The 18,421-nt window shown below is 36.5% G+C and overlaps 1 protein-coding gene across 1 annotated transcript; it reads left to right on the top strand.

Annotated features, from left to right (window-relative positions):
• The first annotated feature begins 13,421 nt into the window (after window positions 1-13,421).
• On the top strand, window positions 13,422-15,199 carry LOC148846400 (putative BOI-related E3 ubiquitin-protein ligase 3). The gene is made up of 3 exons (XM_088954936.1): window positions 13,422-13,923; window positions 14,044-14,392; window positions 14,506-15,199. Exons 1-3 carry the CDS (start codon window positions 13,868-13,870, stop codon window positions 15,127-15,129), a joined length of 1,029 nt encoding a protein of 342 aa, XP_088811062.1. The 5' UTR covers window positions 13,422-13,867; the 3' UTR covers window positions 15,130-15,199.
• The last annotated feature ends 3,222 nt before the right edge of the window (window positions 15,200-18,421 follow it).

Here is an 18,421-nt window from a genome sequence, read left to right as displayed (position 1 = left end):
TTTTCATAAAAGCACTTTCGTAAAAGTACTTTCATAAAAGTACTTTTATAAAATGATTTCATAAAATTTGAAAGAAAATGAAGGACAAAATAGTCACAAATGCTTATTTAAGTGCTTATTTGAGAAAATGACTATCGAACACCCAATATAAAATAAGTGTTTACTTTTTAAAATAAGTACTTGAAAAAGTTGGATGTCAAATGCAAATAAGTGCTCATTCGAATAAACACTTGTTTTTGAGCATTTATTTTTAACATAAGCACTCCTAAACATGGCCTAAATCAACTCAACCCGACTCACGCTAATCCCAAATATTTACATGAATCCTATCAAGAGAAAAAAGCCATGTTTTCTGTCAAACTATGTACCTGCACCCATTCATGTTCTCACTAGTGCAGTTATTCATGGTTTGTTCATATGCAACTAAATAACACTATTTATTTTTATTTTTTGTGTTCAAAGCAAACAAGTAGCAGAAAAGTTAATACCTCTATGGATATATTGGTGAAGTTGTATGACATCTAGCTCTTGCACAATGTTAGAACTATCAAGACTTGCTCTAGTGAAAATAGATATTCCATTACATGCCTATGAGCAACCTAATAGATAATATGACTGATGAATTTTTCTTATATATATATATATATGTAGTTATTCCTATATAGTTATTACTTATTAACATTTAAAATTCATTCAATTTAATAATATAGTTATTCCTATATATCTTGTTAAAGGAATCGTTAACTTCTTTTTTTAACCCAATATACCAAGATCCAAACATTTAAGACTTGATTCAAAATAGCAAGGAATTACATACACCTCACTCTAATCAACAAAGCACTTCAAGCACTGATAGATTAGGGATGCGTTAAGGTGAACCCATGTCAAACCTGACCACTTGAAATTGCAACATCAAATCAAGGTTTTAAAAATCGATCTGGAATCGGAATTGTTCTGGCCATTGGTTCTTGTGTTGATAGTTCAATCATCTGGTTTGAATGGATGATCCATTTCAATAAAAAAATTATAAATTAAAAAAATAACTAAAATAAAAACAGCTAAAAACCATTGAACAGGTTAAACAGATTGGTGGTTCAGGTGACTGGATCAACAGGTTGTTGATCAATTTAATGGTTTTTGGCCAAGAAACGGGTTTGAGATAAAACAGAATCTATTGCCTGAATGGTTCCAGGCCGAACGGTCCAACCATCCATATCAACGGTAGTTCGAAAACATTATATCATACCATTCGTATGAATATAGCCTTGATTGAGCATGGATGCATGTTTCATATATGTGATGGGTGGGGCTGGATATTCTATCTTTGTTAGGTTAGATTGGTTTTGGGTTTGGTTTGTGTTTGCTTCAAGTGGGATTCAGGGCATTAGAGAAAAGCAGGACATCACAATTGTGACTTGTGAACTATGAAAGGTGACAAACATTGTTAGCCTAGTTAGCTTCCACTGTTGATCCTCTTCAAAGTTCAAATAGTGCCCGAGAAAGAGGTAGTTGAAATGAAATAATAGTGTTTGGTCAAGTCGAATGGACAGCTTCCTCTCTCTCTCTCTCTCCCAAGTGACCTTCTGCATCTGTTGCTGATAGGTTTGACAACACTTTTCCACATCATCAAACTTATTGGTCGATCTCAAATTAATTTTGTAAGGTGGATCGCATGACTACCCAGAATTTGGTTCAAGTACTTACATCATCAAACTTAGTGTCTAAATCACATCAAGTACTTACATCCATTTTTTTCTTTATTTTTTATTTTTTATCTTTGATAGATCAATTACTCGATTCCATCTACCAAGTGGTTAAACAGGCACCCACTTCTAAACTATTCCAGCAAAGAGCTTAAGCCAGCTCAAATCCTACAAAAGCCAAAGTTTCTACAGTTCTGTTCTGCACACAGCACACTGTAATTCTCTCTCTTTTTCTCTGGACTAATGATGTATATGACTATTTTGAATAATTCAAAAAATAAGGAAACAGAGAACAGCACCATACATGCCCAATAATGTAAAATGAAAATCTGGGTTTTATGTGACCATCTGGATCACATATTGCTAATTATAAATCGCATAATTGTAGAATGGAATCCATTTTGTTCACATAAATATAAATTTTGGTTTTTGAAACAGTAGGTACTTTTGGTTCAAAAAAACTTCATATATAAATAATTTCCAATAATTTTGTTCATAGAATATAATATAAAAGCCATGTTGTTCATAGAATATAATTTCCATTAACTATTGAAACCCAACAGCTTGTCCAAGATTTGTTCTTGTAATAAATGAATGAGTTTTAACTTTATGTGGCAGCAAGTGATGAATTTGGGCTTTAACACTTCTTGCTTTTTTTTTTTTTAATTATAATCATGGGTTTATTATGAATATATGGATAACAAGATGGCATTTAGGCCCTGTTCATGTTTTGGTAAGTTATTTAGCCAGGTAAATGCACTTACCCAGTGGGTAAGTTACCTGAGTCAGTGCATTTACCCATGTTCTTTTATTTTACCAGGTAAATAAGACAATGACTAATTTTATTATAAAAGTCAATTATTAAAAGGGGTATTTTTGTCCCATCTAAATGTTGGCAACTTCCTCTCAGGTGGAAAAGTTATTTACCCACTTGGGACTTGGGAGATGGGGGTAAGTGATACCTAAGAAAATAAATTTTCCCTAATTCTCACATAAATTTTTAAAAATAACATGTTTTTTTTTTTTCAATAGAAACCAAAATCCCATTGACCAACTTTTCCCTTTCTCAAAATACAAAAAACAAACGTCCCCTTATACTATGTTTGGTTTGAAGGAAAATGTAAGAAAAGGAAGGAAAATGTAAGAAAACCTATACAAAATTTGTAAAGATTTCCCTACCTTTTCTTTCTTTTCTCAACTTTTTACTTCACAGCCTTAGTGTTGTTCCTATATGCAATGTTTCTGGTGTTCCTGGATCGGAAAAATGACTTTTTCTTATATAGGTTCCCAGGCCACAATGCTCCTGCATGATAGGTCAAAATAGGGCCTGATTAAGATTTATTATGAATTAATGCTGTTCAATATGCTTGTAAATCATGATGGTCAATAATTTGCAATTTTCTTATAAAAAAAAATGTGGGCCGGTTTGTATGGACTTCTTGGATAACATTTAATAATATTTTTTATTTTTTCAACTTTTTTTGGAATTCTACCTTTAATATGGTCAAACATTTTTTAATAATAATTTGTTGTTGGAAAACCAACAAATTTATGTACCACTCTGGTATGAAACCATTTTTATTAACCTATTAAAGAATGTGCTTACTTCTTGCTAGGTTCAACCGATCAATAACTGTTGTCCATACTTTAATATATGGCTATAGTTAGAATCCCTATAATTAATATTTTATAATTATTCTACGGTTTATAACTAATATTCTTTAGTATTACCAACTGATAATTTTGAAACAATTCTCTGCTCATTAGCCTTTTTTTTCTCTTTTTTGGGTAAATGATCTCATTAGTCATCACTATATACATATAGGGGGCATGATGCTAATCAAATGGAGTAGCGAGGTCTAAACAACACAAGAATTCTACCAGTAGCAGTTTGCTTTTGGAGGTTAGAAAATGGTGATCATCTTTTGTTTATGAAATTTTTTTATCCTCATGATTTACTCTAGATGAAGGGGCGGCCACCTTAAGATTTTATTAAAACTATAATAGAAAATAGAAAGAGAAACAGGAGAAGATATAGCCCGCCTTGCCCTAACCCGAAATACAAGGAATCTCAAGGAATCTCAATAGACCTGAGCAAATTAACACTCATCAGTTGGATGATTTGTTTCTCTCTAAGGGGGCGTTTTTTTTTTTTTTTTTTTTTTTGAGAGAGAGATTTTGAGAGGGGAAAGTTGGTCAATGGGATTTTGGTTCCCATTGACCAAGAACCCCTTGTTCTTTTTGCAGATTTATGTGGGGACTAAGGAAAGTTTATTTTTCTTAGGTATTCCATCCCCTAAGTGGGAAAGGGAAAATTGCCAATATTTGAATAGGACAAAAATGATCCTTTTAATAATGGATTTTTATGGTTAAAATGGTCATTGCATTATTTACCTAGGAAATAAAAGAGCATGGATAAATGTACTTACCAGGATAAGTGTTTCCCAACAAAAACTTACCTAGGTGATTACATTTACCCAGATAAATAACTTACTGAAAAGCAAAGAGAGAATGGAGGCAATCTCATGAAAAACGTAGAAGATATACTCTATGGGGGTTCACCATCCGGTTGAAAAGATTAATTAAATCTGATTATCACACTCCACTTTCACATCTAATCAATCCAAATCTTGGCGGTGTTGGAGACCATCACTAAGGGCATAAGCTTCTGTTTGAAGGGAAGTTGTGTGACCACAATAAGCAGCAATTAAACCCTACCAGAAACTTGCCCCGATTATCACATATAATACCACCTCCATCTCCAAGACCCAGATCGCCTTTACAGGCCCCATCGGTGTTTAATTTGACATAGCCACAAGGGGGGTGGAGTCCGATCGAACCATTTGACCCTATTAATGTTCAATTGGAATCTCCTACCCACACAATGTCAAGGTTGTACATTGGGAACATCTTTCCATGAATAATATGTAAATACAGGAGATGTTCTCAATGTACAGCTGTAATGAGGTGTGGGTAGGAGATTCGAATACCTTAAATGTTAATTTGCTTTAAAAGAATATGCAAGTATGCCGCTCAAACCACTATGAAGTTTGGGAACACAAGGAATGGGCAAGAGCTTATTTAATTCGGGGAGCAATGCCTTGACCAATTTGATTAGCTATTTGAACTGCAAGGTAGTTAACACAAGACCAACCTAGTACATATTTGTGGGGACTACAGAATGAGGACAGACCAGGCTGCACTTGAGGCACTCTGGCCATACTATGCAGAACCTGTGGTTCTTGTTTGATGACGTCTCCTTAATCAGGTGGGACCCATATCAATAATAATTAATAACTAACTGTTTTCTTTTTTTAATTTAGGGTCTTCTTGGTTCATAGTTGGAATCAGAATCAGAATTGCAATACTTTAAAATTGGAATCAGAATGATTTATTCTCATACTCCTTTTTTTCGAAAGCCTTATTCTCATGGTCCGTTTAGTTTAAATAAGAATTGGAATAACCATTCCCTCAAATGGGGGAATGCCATTCCACCAAGAATGGGAATAAGATTCTAATTCCATCTAACCAAACGATTGGAATCTGAATGGCCTATTCTAATTCCGATTCCAGACCCCTATTCTCATAAATTAAATGGGCCGTTAATTTCCTAATTCAAATAATTATTTTCCTTTTATTAATTGATATATGTCTCATTTTTTAGAAAAATGAGTTATTAATTACAAATTAAACCTTATTTAAATTAAAAATTATAAACTACAAGAATTAATACATTATACAAGGCTGATCTACAAGGAGTCAAGGAGCTAGACCATTTTGAGGGACAAATTGAATTCTTTATAGGATTCTTCCATATGTCTTGATGAGATGGATTATCTATAGAGTTTCCTGGAAAAACTTATGATCAATCAACGGGTATCATTTGAGGTGACTAAGATAATATGGGGGATGTTTGGAAACATGGCTGTATTTTCTGAAAAACGGTGCCACGATGGAGAGATGGATTATCTATAGAGTTTCCTGGAAAAACTTATGATCAATCAACGGGTATCATTTGAGGTGACTAAGATAATATGGGGGATGTTTGGAAACATGGCTGTATTTTCTGAAAAACGGTGCCACGATGGATCCACATAAGTGTTCAACAAACACCTACATATATGATTGTTTGGTTCAAGCCTTTTTTGAAAAAACGCTGAAAAAAGGGCATACCTCATAAATCGGGATCCCACCGACATGCATCAGTGAACCGTGTCCCCCAATAGTTGACTGATTGGCGATTACATGCTTCCTATGTGACACTTACCTGTCAGCACATACATAAAAAATGGTGATGAAAATCACCTTACCAAACAGTATAGTGTTGCTCACTGCCTACGTGACAAAAACACTCCCAAACAAAATCAATATATTTTTTTGTGAAAAACAGGTTTTAAAAGCATGAACGTTTTTTCTTAAAAATTGGTCTCAAAAAAACACTCACACTTCCAAACACCATCTTAATTGGTAAAAGCTCTTCCCAAACCATATCTTTGCCATATCATAGATTTTCTCATTATTAAAGATTTTTTTGAAAACCGTTTTCATTAGTTTGAGGATTTCTAAGTAAAAGAATTCATGCAACTCTTGTATTCTTCGCCCATCTAACATGATGGCCTCCATGAAAGAACACAGTACAAGATAAAAGTTGGCTGTGTCTTTTCAAGGTCCCACCTTGTCTATAGGGAAAAGGAAACAAGAGTTGCATCATCTTTTTTATTACTAGCATTCCTCTATCTATATAAATGACTATTCGATACTTGATTTTTTTAAACTAATAAAAAAAAATTCTCCCACATTGTAAGAAATAAGAAAAAAAAGAAAGAAAGAAAAGGAAAGAAAAGAAATATAAAACCTGTTTTATTTGATTATTTTCCATCCCTACCGACTCCACCACCTACCTATACCCTTCCCACTTGTCATCCTCATTCAAAGATAATATATGGTCTATCATCAATATATATATATATACAGAGTATCCATTACCTTTCTATAATGATAGAGTTGTTTTCATTGTCTTTGTTATAACTTAGCCAAAGTCAAGATAAGGTTGATGTTGTTATCTTCCATTTCTTGTAGAGAAAGAGAAAAAAGGCAAAAAATCTTGCTTTAATGTTGAAAAGAGATTTCATCATGGAAAGCAACCTAATTTTTCTACTGTATAGTTGTATTCATCTTACCTACAAATGAAATCATAAACAGAAATTTAGTCTCTTGCAAAAAAATAAAAAATAAAATAAAATTCCAAACAGAAATTTATCAATTACTTGTGGAATAATTTCTAATGGTTAATAAGATTTCTTTTCACTATGATTAGTGGTATGGTTCAAAATAATGATATAAATCATATTAAAAATAGCCTTTTATTTCTCCTAAATCCTAATATTTGGTGTTTCAATGGATTCATAAACCGATACATATCATACGATACACATGGATATGGTTTAAAAGTATCAATACACCCCTTTCGGCGCCGCATCAAGGTGTATCAATATTTTGAACTTTGATTACTACTCTTTAATTAATAAATGGTTAGTAAAAATCAAAGTGCTCTTCATGTTAATAATAAAGATTATAAAATCAAGTTTGCATGATTCTAGTAAGAATTGTTGCACCTAATATAGGAATTAATTAGTAATATGTTCCTTTTCATGTCTACAAGAGGCCTAAAACTAGAAAAAATTATTTAGTTTCTTATCTACTTCAAATAAGCTACATCTATTTCATTTTATTTTATTTTTTACTGTTACAAAGGAAAAAGTGAATCAGCCTATGCAATAAATTCCAATTCTTATTGATTGTCCCATTTTCTGAATTCTCTTGTTTCTTTTTTTTTTTTTTTAAGGAAGAAAAAACTGACACCTTGAAACTGATGTCCAAATTGAAGAAATCAATAAACTTGAGACACTCCTTGATGATGCATTCCAATTTCCAGGGAGGAACCATTAATTCTGCCATTGAAACAGTCGATGACAATCTTAGAATCTCCTTCTCTTGTTTCTTTTTTCATATCTTATATTTTCCAATTAATAATCCCCAAACTAACTACTTTCTTTCTCTGGATTGTTGCCACAACATTTGCATTGTGTTCATTTTAAAATTTTATCATGGACTGTTTGTCCAAATATTTAGGGCTTGAGACAATATGCAAATTACATAAGCCCAACACGATAACTGAGGGGGTTTGCCAATATATGCGATCTTGTTTTGAGAATAAAATCGTACATATTGATAAAACACCCATTTAATTTTATATGTTTTTGCTGATGTGAAATGTTTTGTTTTGAAAAGCAAAATCATATACATTAACAGCCCCCCCCCCCCCCTATTTTGGTTTTTGATCTTTTCCTTCTTCTTACAAAAAAAAAAAAAAAAATAAGTAAATTGAAAAAGCAGAAAATAAGTGAGAACTATGAACTTGGACAAGAACCAAGGAAACAAAAAGGCATACCCAGAAGGACTGAAGATCAGAAAACATCTCACATCAGAATATGACTCAAAGCTCAAGATTGGTCTGTAATGGTACTGAACTAACATTGGGTCTTAATTTCAGGCTTTCACTATCCATCATCAGTCAAACAGTGCCAGAGAAAGAGAAAGTTAAACAATGGTGGATTGACTTGGCCCGGCCCGGCCCCTCATCACCTAGTCCACTTTCGGCCGGGTTTCACAACACCACTTCTGAACAGTCTATAACCATCTAATTAATACTAATAGTCTACATAGTAAGACCAATAGAGACTGGTCCATCAGTCTACCAAATTAAGACTTTGTGGTATCAGAATTCATAAAATTAGGCCATTTGACTAAGTCTATATCGACAAGTTAGGGTTCAAGGGGCCCATTTTCTCATTGTGCTTATTGCTTAGTAGAAATCATGATCACTCTAGTGATGATTTCTAATTAGCGATCATTTGGTTACCCACTTCTCAAAAGCTCTTCATACGTTTAACAATGATGGGCAAAGGTTTTTAATTAAACTGGATATGAAGCTCAATTTTTATCAAAAATAAAAGAAAAAGAAAGGAAAGAAAAGAAAAAGAAAGATAGAAACATCAAAATCTGTCCAAACGATATGCATTGAGATTCCATTCGACTATATATCGGGTTAAATTATATGAACCCACCTATTTCTACCGCATCGAGGAATCATGTGGCCAATCCCCACTATCTATATCAGCCCTATATCCAACCTTGTATGTCAATTGAGTATGATCATCCAAAATTTAAAAATTTTAACATAAGTTTTTGAAAAAATTCTCGATCAGTACTTTGTAATTTGACTCAAGTGACAATTTGGTCCCCAAACTTTAAAATGCAACAATTCAGTGTCCGAACTTTCGAGACATGACAATCTAGTACCTACCGTTAAGGACAGTTAGTTATGTATATTACGTGACCTCATGTGTGATTTAATACTTTTGAAAATATCAAAGTTATCCTTATTAATAAAGCATACTGTTCATCATCTTCTTCCTCAAGAAGATGAAACAGAACCCAAACTCTTCAACTCTGTCACAAACACCACAAACGGTCCTCAAGTTTTTGAGAATCTTTGGCCTTTTATGCAGGACGATGGCAACCGTAGCTCCAATGTGGTATGTCTGGGTAGATTTTCTCTTTGAAAATGATCCGTAGTCCTCAAGTTTTTTGAGAATCTTTGGCCTTTTATGCAGGATGATGGCAAATGTTTGTGGTGTTTGTGACAAAGAGCTTGGGCTCTGTTTCATTTCCTTGAGGAAGAAGATGATGAACAGTGTGTTTTATTTTCAAGGTAATTTTGATATTTAAAAAATATTAAATCGCACATGAGGTCACGTGATATATATAACTTTCAATTAACATTAGGTACTAAATTGCCACGTTTCAAAAGTTCAGATATTAAATTATCATATTTTAAAATTTAGGAACTAAATTGTCAGTTGAGCGAAAGTAGAGATACTGATCACAAAATTTCCCAAAATTTTTCTATAAATGAATTCTGGGACAGAGTTTTTTTCTATAAATAAAGGGTTAGGAGAAGAGGAAACTTCTTTTAGCCCAGTGTTAAGTTGTCATGTGAAAGATTCCTATATCATTTAAGAAAGCTCAATCAATAATACAAACCCGTTACCTGTTCCTTACCATATATAACTAACATGTAAATAATTTCATTCTCGACTTCTTTCTGCAAATTCTACACTATATAAATATTTTCCTATGATATTGCGAAAGCACTGTAGGCTGTAAATGTTGTTTGCAAGATTTTCAGAATGCAAAATTTAGGGTTTGGATGTGCAAAATTTACACTTCTTTGGTCTCAATATACAAATTTTACAACTTGAATATGTGATATTTGCCTTTCTTTGACCTCATTAGGTAAGATTTGCAGCTTGAATGTGCAAAACTTTCACCTATTTAGTCTCATTATACAAGATGTACAGGTTGCATGTGCAAAATTTATGCTTCCTTTTGGTTTCATGATGCAAGATTTAAAGATTGAATGTGCAAAATTAATTTATATATCTTTGGCCTCATGATGCAAGATTTACAGCTTGAATGTGCAAAATTTACAGCTCTAAAAGGTGCTCTTATGATAATAGCATCCTAAACTATGTAATAAAAAGAAATAAAAAAATTACTTTTCTTTATAATCACCCATTACCCAAACAGAAATAAAAAGGAATTGCTTTCTGTGCAATTGCATTTGTATTGGAATTGTGGAATGAAACAAATGATGCATGATATCCAAACTAGAATAAAGCAGGCCAGATTCCTTTTTCAACATTTTGGGTGGGCAGAGTTTATCTTCATCTGATCTGGACCAGCAACAAGCCAACAATTCGGTTCCCTCTTCACTAAAAATCAATGAATTTTCAGATTTATTGCCGGTGGGGCAGTGAAATATGGGCTTTGTTATGATCGTACGGTTGATAAGATTCTCACCAACAACTTTTCTATACTATATGCCTGTGATCCTGTATACTTGTGATTCAGTAAATTTGTGGTCCTCATCACAAAAAATAAAAATAAAAAAGTGGGTCCCAAATGGCAGCCTGTGGGATTCTTTGGACACCCTTAACTTTAATTTTGTCAAACAAAATATGGTACAATGAGAGAAGCTCTAAATGTACAATCTGGTCCATCTAAGCATCTATCTATATAAAGTCAATAGCTTTGGCAATGTGATGGGCCCCATTAAGTCATATGGATCAGAGGATCTCAATATCCCTTGATTCTGATCAAAGTTGATGCACACAAGAGAACCATGTGAGGAGTAAACAACATATCTTCTCAGTTGATGGGCGGGCCCCCCACGAGTGTTCTCTTTTAAGGATTTTATTGTCTCTTGGACACCCAACGGTCAAATTTGGTTTACAGATTCAAAGTTGAGCCTTTTTTTTAAGTGTCTCAAGGGCAAGTGAGGTATGTTTCCAATACACGAAATAATGATAGCTTAGGAGACCAGGGACTGTGGCAGTATGGTGTCACAACTACTACTTTCAAGGGAAGAACTCTCTCTCCTCTCTCTTTCTCTCTCTAGATCTCTTTCTCTTTCCTCCATTGCTGTCATTCCTGTTGGTTGTTGGTTGTGGGGAACCTTATTCATCACAAGCATCACCATCTCTTTTATTTCAACACTCCATGAAATGGTCAATAAACATATAAAACCATGCTTTGAACTTATCACCATGAATATATGTAGCTCTAGCTCTTGCCAAGAAAGAAAAAGATAAAATAAAGAAATGGGGTGAGTGGTTATTGAGATTCTCCCCAAAATGGGAGTGAAAAAGGGTGCAGGGCACATGAGGAATACAATATATATATATATATATACAACTTTTTAAGTCGGAGATGGGAGAAAAGATAAAAAAGCCCCACAAGTCAAGGTGCTTCAATTGCCCTAAAAAGGGGGAAGCACAAACACATATGAACATGACCCCTCTCTTCCTTTCTCTCTCTTTTTTCTCTCTCTTTTCTTTTTAGGTCATTGGCCACTCTTGATTGAGTACGAAAACAAACATCTAATGATCTTAACCCTCCAAGTTAGTCTTTCTTTTCTTCATTTTTCCATACAAAAAGAAAGAAAGAATTCTCTAGATTGTTATAACCTAATTGGTGATGTTGGATTGTGACCCACATTTCTCTCTTTTCTTTTGCTTTTATTCTCTTTTTTATTTGGGTGGTTAAACAATAGTGTTGGGTGATGCGGTTGGGTTGATGGGAGCAATAATAGAGAGAGAGAGAGTGAGAGTGGTGAATGGGAGAATCCATCCATCTACTTAAATATGCTCTCTTTCATGGCATTTTCCTTTCTTCTTTTCTTTCTCTCCTTGCTTTATTTTTTTTCCTTCTTTCTCTGCAATCTTGTCTAATGCCAAAGCAATTGAAAGAAGATGTATATATATTCATTAGTATGGCTTAAAAAGGGATTGCCAGGCGTATCTGGGATGAAGTGGGGTTTACTATTGCTTCTTAGTGCCCCGTGATTGCGTGCCTGTACGGCCTTGACGCATCATGTTCAGAATCATAAATATATAATTTTTATATTAGATCAGATAATAAAAAACCTTTCCCATGTGGTCATACAAGTTTATCATTAACTTAAAGTTAATATCTGATTAATTTATTCATATAAAATAAATAATTTTTTTGTCGTGTCAATCGAGTCACTAGTCATTAAGGAAAATTTAGAGAGGGGATCAAGTTAAGAGTTGAGAGAAAGAGAAAGAAAACCCATTTGCCAGCCTAGTCTAGTGGAATAAACAACATTGTCTAGGGTCTGGTCTCCTTAAGTGTAGCTCACTTGTCTAATAATGCATTAATAACAAAGATATAGCCAATAGAACTTACAACCTTGGATTTTTAATTAGGAGTTCCTCCCACATTGTGCTTCACATAAGGCTCCAACCCAAATGTGTGTTTGGGGGATGGTGACAAGATTAATTCATTTTTTATTCTTGAATAATTAATAAATATTATTTTAATATAGTTAATCACAAAATTGCCAATAAAATAGCAGTTGATAAGTGTGATCAACTGATCAACTTGAGATCTTTATTTTATCAGAAAAATTAGAATAAAAAAATAAATAATTTATTTCAATATTGAGTTCTTGTTTTTGCTCCCTAGATTAAATGGGTTAGCTAGCTCATGAAGAAAGGCCCCAAATAACTATATTTTGGATAAAAAGTAGAAAAAAGAAATAAATGAAGAAGATTTAGGGATGAACTGAATGGAGGAAGTAACTGAACTCAATGACTTATTAATTTCTTTTTAGTGAAGAAGTTATTAAGGAGGTTGTAAACTTCTTAATGGCTGATGCTGAAACTGAAGCCAGTTGGTTATTACATCTTTGACTATTCATTTATCTAATTATTTTAGTAACACATTAAAAGACAAAAGCAATAAATCGTTCAGTTCAGCCGTAATCAAACGGTCCCTAAGCTCTGGGCCCCTGGGGCCCAGAGCCAGGGGAATTGCCTAGGAACAGAAAGGCCATACAGCTTTACCTGTGGGGCCGGCCCAAGCCAGGACAACAGGTTGGACTGTCTGATCTCTCAATCCTCAATCGTCCATCACACGTGCGACAGTGGGCCCATGACAACGCACGTCCATAGAACTGTTGTGATGGCCACGTGTCGTCGTTAGACGGTGCCAGGCGGCAGTTGAGACGTGGCAGATGACAGTGGATTGTCCGTTATTATTAAACCAAATCCCCCACCCCCCGCACACAAAGCCAAGTCCTCCATCTTTTAATCCAAAAGTAAAAGAGACAATAAAAAAAAAAAGGTTTACCCAAAGTTTCCGGAATAGCCCCTGGAGATTCGCTGAAATCTCGGAAAGACCAGTCATCAGTTCTTCTATTTAGTTGCGAAATAGAGGCAGGACGCAGAGGACAATTTTAGTAAAAAAGTCTCAGAATAGACAAAACCCAGCCAAACACCAAAATCTTCTCTCCTTTTCCTTTTAACTAATAAAATAATTTCCTTCACTTTCTCTCTCTCCACACCAAACCCTAAATAAACCCCCCCATTAAGTCTCGCCACCTCTATTGCATGTTCCGTTTCCCTTCTTGTTCTCTTCTTCTCCCTCCCTCTCTATATCTTCTCTCTGAACCAGACAAGAACCAAGGAAGCGAAGCTTGCGAACAGAGATAGAGAAACAAGGAAAAGCCCAGTTTCATGGCTGTTGAAGCTCGGCATCTGAACCTCTTTCCCTCTCAACTGATTGGAAATAGGTATTGATTCGAATCGTGAATCTCTCTCGGCTTTCGGCTTACTGTGTTTTCCGCAATCTGGGTCTTGCTGGGCTCTCCGCTTTTGTGTACGTTTCTTCTGATTCGGAATTGAATTTTCAGAGAAATCATGAACGCCATTGGGAACAACGGGAATATCTACAGTACCCAGATGGGCATGGGCTATGGCGTCCCATTATCAGGAACCACCGCTGACACGCTCCTCCCCTTCTACAATTCTGTCATCTCCGATTCGGTTCCAGCGACGACGACCATGAAGGCCGATAGCGGTCTCACCTACAACCTCCCCGTCTCAAGAAAGCGTTCGAGGGATTCCACCACCAACTCGTTCATTGCCGTGCCCGAGTCTCAGAAAGATTCCCGCACCAGTCCTTTGTCCTTTCTTGGCGAAGACATTTCTCTGCAGATCCAACAGCAGCAATTGGAAATCGATCGATTAATCGATCAACATGTAATTACTCAACCCTTTCTTGATAGATATATAGTTAATTGTTTCTGCTGCTGCTTCGTTCTGTTTCTAGCGAAGTTTTACTAAATGGGTATCCTAATTGCGTGGATTTACAGACAGAGAAGGTGAGATTAGAGCTGGCAGAGCGACGAAAGCGGCATTCGAGACGGCTGGTAGCAGCAGTCGAGGAAGGGATCATGAAGAGATTGAGAGCGAAAGAAGAAGAGATTGAGAAAATCGGGAAATTGAATTGGGTCCTCGAAGAGCGAGTGAAGTCTCTGTGTTTGGAGAACCAGATATGGCGGGACTTGGCACAATCCAACGAGGCCACTGCAAACGCTCTGCGAAGCAACCTCGAGCAGGTCCTAGCACAGGTTAACGAAGAACGCCACCGCGGCGCACGTGAAGACGACGCACTAGCCGACGACGCCCAATCCTGCTGCGGGAGCAGCGATTATGGAGTGGAGGACGAAGGGAGGAGGCGCACGGTAGCAGAGTCCGGAGGAGGAGAGAGAATCTTGGTGAACGGCGGCAGCAGCAGCAACAACAACGGCAACAGCAGCCGAAGCAGTTTCAGCAGTAACAGGTGGTGTAGGAACTGTGGAAAGGAAGAGTCGAGCGTGTTGCTGCTCCCGTGCAGGCATCTCTGTCTCTGCACGATATGTGGGTCCACCCTTCACACCTGCCCCATATGTAAATCCAACAAGAACGCCAGTGTCCATGTTAACATGTCCTCATGAAAATCACCCAAAAAAAGAAAAAATATAAATATAAAAAAATCAATCGAAAAAAAAAACCATTTTGTATCCATTTTTAGCAACTTACTCACGGGTTATTAACTTATTATTATTTATATTTTATATTTTTCCTTTTTTTTTATGTTTTTATGAGATGGATTAGTTTGGCAGAGGCGCATCTTAGCAAACGAGGCTTGTATGATACGAGTCGTAGATGAGTGAGTAATCCAGGGGTGTATTCGTAAATAAAGGCAAGGATGTTGGGGGTGAATGGTAAAAAAGGGAGGGGATGGAGATGGGAGGTGGGACCCAGTGCCAAGTGGAAAGGTCATCTGACACGTCGGAGTCACGAAAATATCGTTGTTAGGAGGATATTTCAGGGGTGGGACCTACCATGAGTGTACGCGCAATGCACGGCGTAGACCAGACACGAGAATCGGTACTGGCTCGAGTCCCGCCAAAACCAGGAAAAGAACAAAAGAAAGTGTAGACTGTAGAGAGAGAGAGAGACCACACAACAAAACAAAACCAACCACAAGTACGAAAAAGTCCACTGTCTCCTTGTTTCCACTTCTATCTCGTACCGTATATTTTGCGCATTACGCGTATTTTAGAAACCAATCCGGAAGGTCGTCGGTCTTCGTCGTGGTTCGAGGTGGATGGAGTTGGACTCCCCTTCCTCTCTGTCTCTCTGTGTCTGTGGTGGTGGTGGTGGGTTGGGTTGCGGGTCTGAGTGGCGTGGGCTTTACCTCTGGGCTTTTGATTAGCGATTTGGTAGCGGTGGGCGTACGTTAGTGCTGTCTGTCACACCTGTCACGCTGGACGACGTGAGCGGAACCGCCAGAAATTACTCTATTTATTTTAGTTTTACTCATTAAATCAAAATAATAGTTCTAGAGAGAGAAAGACACCGGAGAGAGAAACTTCTGCTAAATTTGGCAGAGCTACCTCTAACTTTGAAAAGATGAGTGCCGACAGATCCGGTAGGGAAACGTCCAAGGTCTCTCTCTCTCTCTCCCTCTCTTTTCTCTATCCATATTTGGCGGTGACTCTGATCCCGTCTATTAAAACCCTTCACTCTCCTCTCTCTCTCTCTCTCTCTCTCTCTCCCCTCTCGCTGTTTATAAATGAAGACAAACCTCCAACCTCCACGTGAACAGAAATGAAAGCCCCAGTGGGGCTCCGCGTGCGTCCTTCCCATCCATAACCGTACGTGGGATCAGAGCCCAGGTATTGACACGTGTAATCTCGCGCTTTCAACAACTATTTCTTATTCCACGACACGTCACTTTTCAAAGGTGGGCCCCAGCGACCAAAACTTGTTAAAGAAAATGGAACACTATCCAATTTGGGTGGGTCTCCGTACTTTGCATCCGACTCGCAGCGATTCACATCAAAAAGCACACCAGCGAAGCGATGTCCGCGGCCCCCACCGCCACTAACGCCTCTAATTTTGTACCGATCAAAGTCGTGTCACCCGTCCGATCAAATCACGTCGGAAACCAAACGTACGGTCGCACACACGAACGGCCCGGATTCACTCCATCGGTACCTCCTCACGTGAAGGTCACGCGATGAGTGTGGAAGTCAACGTGGGCTAGGCTCAGGTCGTCAGGTCCAGGTCCAGGTCCAGGTCCAGCTTCGTCGGTCTTTGCCTCTTTGGCGTTTAGGTTAATAAGATAGATAATATAATATTATAAGAGAGGCAAGCGGAGTGGAGTGAGCAAATAGAACACGTTATTTAATGAAAATGTTATATCTTGGTTGAGTTGAGAGAGCAACATAAATGATGGAGATTGGACTGTCAAATGGGGGCCCATTGGATCGAGGCCCTTTGTCCCACTCTGACCAGGCATGGACTTAAAGCGTGTGAATCGGATTATGGTTTCTTTCTCAGTCACTATTAACGAATTAAAATTAATAAAGGTGGAGACAATGGGACAGCAGACAAGGTTTTTCAAATAATTTATTATTGTTATTGTTATGGGACTACTTTTTAAATTGACTGGTTTCTATTCTCTCTCTCTCTCTCTTTCTCTGGCGAGAGAGAGAGAGGGTTTGTTTGGAGATAAGTACAGTAGTTGCTTAAAGAATTAGGAAAGATGAATAAAGTTATTTTTGCCTAGGAATCTTAGCAAAAGAAAGTGAACAAAAACTTATTAGTAAGTAGTCTTCCTTCAAAAAAGAAATGATCCCCTTTCTCCTTTTCACCTTTCCTTTTCTTCTTTTTCAGTTGGTATTAGGTTGATCTCTTTTTTATCTTTACTATTATAGATCATAATTTTTGTCTATTTGCGCCATCAAAATTACACGTGGTGGATTTATAGTTGCCCAATGCGCCATTTGATTTATTCTTATAATCAATGTTGGTAAGATTTTTAATCTTCATGATACAGTTTGTTCTTGTGAATCATGTTTTTTAAAAAGAAAAAAAAAATGTTCGATCGTCTGATCCGGTCTGACTCTTCAAACATTGTTTATAAGATTCCTTTAATTTTACAATTAACCTGATTGGATCAATTCGATGAATTGCAATCTTACCATCAATAATTGACATTTCTTTTTCGAACCAATGGCAATTGATATTTATTTATTTATAGTCGAAATGAATCTTGTAATTGTTTGATAAGGTTAAAGGTATCTGATTAAGAGTATCTATTAAACTCAAATTAGGGCCTATAAGACTAAGAAAGCAGTCCCTTCCTTGTTGTTATGTGAGAATAATATGCTTGACCTTAGGCTTAATTAATTACAAACTTGGTGTCATTATCACATTATTTCAATGATGGTCCATTCCCTCATTGTGAAGGAGGAATGATAATTCACTGTTCAATTCATCATCTATGTCTGATAATTAAGTTCAAAGGAATTGTATTAAATCAAATAATTCAATCGCCGCCACGTGGAATCGGATAAGTGGGGTGCCACTTGGACATCCATCATTCGGCGAATTAATGTGGCGGTGGGGGTGGGGTGAGATCTACATCGAACCGATACGAAAATCATTTTTCCTTTTTTTTTTTCATAAAAAGAGGAAAAAAACTTCAAAAGGGTATCAGTTGATATTAGCAAAAGAGAGAAAGAGATAAAGGGAGGAGGGTAAATAGAAACTAGAATAAATAATATGATATGGGAAATGCTATTCTCGTGGAGTGTATTGGTTTGTTGGGTGGTGCAATGCACATTGGAGGGCCTGCCCACCTTCCCATATTTAATGCCTTTGCTCAAATCATGTAAAGAAGACATTAAAGTTAAAGAAAGGAAACCAACAAACCCCATGTCTCCCTCTTTTGAT

The sequence above is a fragment of the Nelumbo lutea genome, chromosome 7, assembly GCF_056320005.1.
Source record: "Nelumbo lutea isolate HS-2025 chromosome 7, American lotus-T2T, whole genome shotgun sequence".
Lineage (NCBI taxonomy): Eukaryota > Viridiplantae > Streptophyta > Magnoliopsida > Proteales > Nelumbonaceae > Nelumbo > Nelumbo lutea.
This window is presented reverse-complemented; position numbering and strand designations above follow the sequence as displayed.